At 38.1% G+C, this 3,639-nt stretch overlaps 1 protein-coding gene across 1 annotated transcript in view; it reads left to right on the forward strand.

Annotated features, from left to right (window-relative positions):
* Positions 1-3,239, forward strand: part of LOC102858271 (cadherin-18-like) — a 634,275-nt gene extending 631,036 nt beyond the window's left edge. The window contains exon 11 of the mRNA XM_006895123.1: positions 2,575-3,239. Within this exon, the coding sequence (XP_006895185.1) occupies positions 2,575-3,065 (491 nt within the window). The 3' untranslated portion in view covers positions 3,066-3,239. The remainder of the gene's footprint in view (positions 1-2,574) is intronic.
* The last annotated feature ends 400 nt before the right edge of the window (positions 3,240-3,639 follow it).

Raw genomic sequence — 3,639 nt, forward strand, 5'->3', positions numbered from 1 at the left:
GACGGCACGTAACAACAACAACAACAACATGAGTTTTTAGTGGAATTAAGATTATTTTGAAAATTTATAAATTCTTCTAAATGTTTGTTACTGTTGGTCATTAACACTAAATAAAAACCAACTCGTATTTGATTTTCCAGGAGATTTTTCTGGGGCTCTAAAATACAAAGGAGAAAATTCCTCATCATTCACTTACAGAGCATATGTCTTCAAACTACTTACCTGCAGGTTGGCAGCGCAAATTCTTATCCATTAAGCCATCAGAGCTCCCTTATAGAGAGCACGCATTGGTGTTGTTGTGTGCCATTAAGTTAAAGCCAACCCATATGGAACCCTCCAGGGGTGAGTTATCAGAGGCAGTAAATCACACAGAAGGACATCCCTTGCCCTCCATTGAGCACCTAGCACATGAGTTGTAAAAAAAAAAAAAGGTATAAATAGTCATTAATGATTATATTTCTAAAAATATGGGAAAAACTGTACCAACTGTAGGAAGTTCCGGTGTAAGCAGTTGCTTTGCAACCCCAAAGGCAGGTGATTTGAATCAACCAGCTGCTCTGTGGAGAGAAATGGACAATTTCCATGTGATTTCCTGCCTCTCTAAGCCTGTTAGAGGGTCAGTTACTGGTCCATTGTGACTCAATGGTACACAACAAAATGTATCTGTTATGTAAAATATTACACTATTGATTAGTTACAAAATATGAGAAAGCAAAGGGTTTGTTGTGTTTCTAATTAAGGCCACAGTAGAAGGACCTGGAGGTAATATGATAAATAAAAATGTGGAGTTAAGTTCAAGATCGTGAAACAAAAAGCTCATTTCTTGATTTCACAATCTGGTAAAGACCCACATACTCTTCAGGTCTAGAAATGAACCTCTCTTCCTTGACCAATTTTCAGCCAATGAAACAGGCATATAAAGGGAATAAAAACAGCAGAAAGGAGATATTAGTACTAGCAACCATATCACATCAAAAGGGTAGCATTTGTCCGAAATAGACTCAGAAGGCATAAAAGAGCAGGGAAGATGAAGGTGTGAAAGCAATGAACTCAAGGAGGAAGGATAGGCATGCTCTTATACGAAAGTATTGTAACCATCGGCTTGAAACACAATGTGGATAAATCGTTCAATGGGAAAGTAATTTGTTTTTATACTTTCATGCTAATCACAAGAAAAAATTCCAAATGGGAAAAAAATGGTAAAACTTTTAGGGGAAAAACTCTTTGATTTTGTTTCTCAGAACTAAAAATACCATGTTTTTAATGTATCAAATGGCTTCCTGGCTAGAAGTTAAGCCATAATCCCTGAAGGACACAGTTTGAATCTGCAGCTTCTCAATGTGTATAGAAGGTCAGCTTTAAATTAATTCTGACTCTACCACCCAACAAGAGCGATAACAATACCTGATGATTAAATCCTTATGGATAAAATCTCTATCATCAATCACTTTTCTCATCAAAATAGTTTCCAGTATCTTGACTTCAGACACTTAATTGTCTCAATGGAATCTTGGTTGACAACAATGAGTTCTTGGATTTAACTAATAAGAAAATTACAGTTTTCTGAAGATCAAGAATTTCAAGTGTTTGGTAGTTGTGGTGGTGGTGTTATTATGTGCCTTCAAGTTACTTGTGACTCATAGTAACCCTATGTACAATAGCCCTAAACCCTGTGCCAACCTCACTGTCTCTGACACACCTATTTCTGCCACCCTAATCACTAAATCAATCCATCTCATCAAGGATCTTCCTCTCCTGCGCTGTGTCTCCACTCTCCCAAACACGATCTCCCTCTCCAAGGACTGGTCCCTCCTTGCATCATGCCCACAATACGGTAGTAGTATTTTTTTAATTAATTTTGTATTTTATACTGATTTGCTTACAAAGTTCAGATACATTGTTTTACACAGTATCTTCATTCATGTTTTATGTTATAAAATTATTCACATTCATTATACTTTATAAAATTAATCAACATTGAAATATGCCCATCATTGCCCTGTCTTTCCAGATCCTCGCTGGATATTTCCCATTTCCTTTTTCCACCCGTCTCTCCACCCATCAAATTGTATGACCTTATGATTTACCCCCTGCCCATCCTCACCGCTCTGCTCCTATCCTTCCCACCCCCTTGGATCCTCAGACAGATTTTACCAGTTTTCTTCCTATTTCTAAACAATGGCCATATATAGTATTTCTCCTTATGGGACTGAGTAAATTCACTCAGCATAAAGCTCTCCAGTTCCTCCCAGGTTATGAAGTAATTTTTAAAATCATTGCTCCTGTGTGCTCTGTAGAATTCAATCATGTGCGTGTGTCACAGTTTCTCAATTGTAGTAGTAGTATTTTTATTTTTTATATTTATATTATTTTATATTTTTATATTATTTTAATATCACTTGAGGTATTAGAATAGTTTGAATGTGGGTCCAGAGAAGTCAAGATCCAGGGCACATTCCAGTGCTAAATGTAGTTTGTAAAAGTGGTGGATAGTGGGGTTGAGAATTGCTGATGCTAAAACTCTCCTTAAAACTTCCTTTTTCTGACTTTCTTCTTTTTTTCCCTTTTCCTCAGCAATTGTAGTACTTTTCATCACCCTGAGGCGCAGCAAGAAAGAACCCTTGATCATTTCAGAGGGTGATGTGCGGGAAAATGTGGTCACCTATGATGACGAGGGTGGTGGCGAGGAAGACACAGAGGCTTTTGACATCACAGCCTTGAGGAACCCATCTGCTGCAGAGGAGCTTAAGTATCGACGAGATATCAGACCTGAAGTGAAACTCACCCCCAGGCACCAGACATTGTCCACATTGGAAAGTATAGATGTTCAAGAATTTATCAAACAAAGACTGGCAGAAGCAGATCAAGACCCCAGTGTTCCCCCTTATGACTCTCTTCAGACCTACGCTTATGAGGGTCAGAGATCAGAAGCTGGGTCTATCAGCTCACTAGAGTCAGCAACAACACAATCAGACCAGGATTATCAATACCTTGGAGACTGGGGACCTGAGTTCAAAAAGCTAGCTGAACTCTACGGAGAAATAGAATCTGAAAGAACAACTTAGGGAATCAATGCCTGGGATCAAGTCGATCTGCTTCTGGGACAAGTGGAAATCTAACCTCAGCAATGGCAAGGAAGATATGTAGAAAAAGGACTTGAGCTGTGGAAGCTGTGTGCAGCTGTCATAGAAATAAGTGCCCTTTTCACAATTGAAACTGGGTTATGGAATTGGAAGAAAACCAAATTTGACAACAACAAAAAAGAGGGGGAAAAACGTTCTATTGTTTCTTGTGAATATTTTCAATTGCTCAATAAAGTCTGTGGTACTGTTTGATGAAGAATCCCCGAATTAAGCCAAATGCCAACATTTGTTTCAATATTTTGTGATATTTATTCTTTAAAAACAAAACAGATTGGCTCATAATTGCTGATGTCTATGATTTATATGGGTAATAGAGTGTAAAATGAAAATTGTGAAGGTAATCATGACCTCCCTTTCCACTTTTCTGAGTAAACTCTAAAGACCCACATTCTGTTACGGTGACAGATCTCATTACCCTTGTCTTGTGTTTCAATTACATGAGGTGTTTCCAATATGCCAGACCACTCTGTCATGGACTTGTGTGTACAATTTCCCT

The sequence above is a fragment of the Elephantulus edwardii genome, unplaced genomic scaffold (assembly GCF_000299155.1).
Source record: "Elephantulus edwardii isolate Elephantulus edwardi_28Jun2011 unplaced genomic scaffold, EleEdw1.0 scaffold00159, whole genome shotgun sequence".
Classification (NCBI taxonomy): Eukaryota; Metazoa; Chordata; class Mammalia; order Macroscelidea; family Macroscelididae; genus Elephantulus; species Elephantulus edwardii.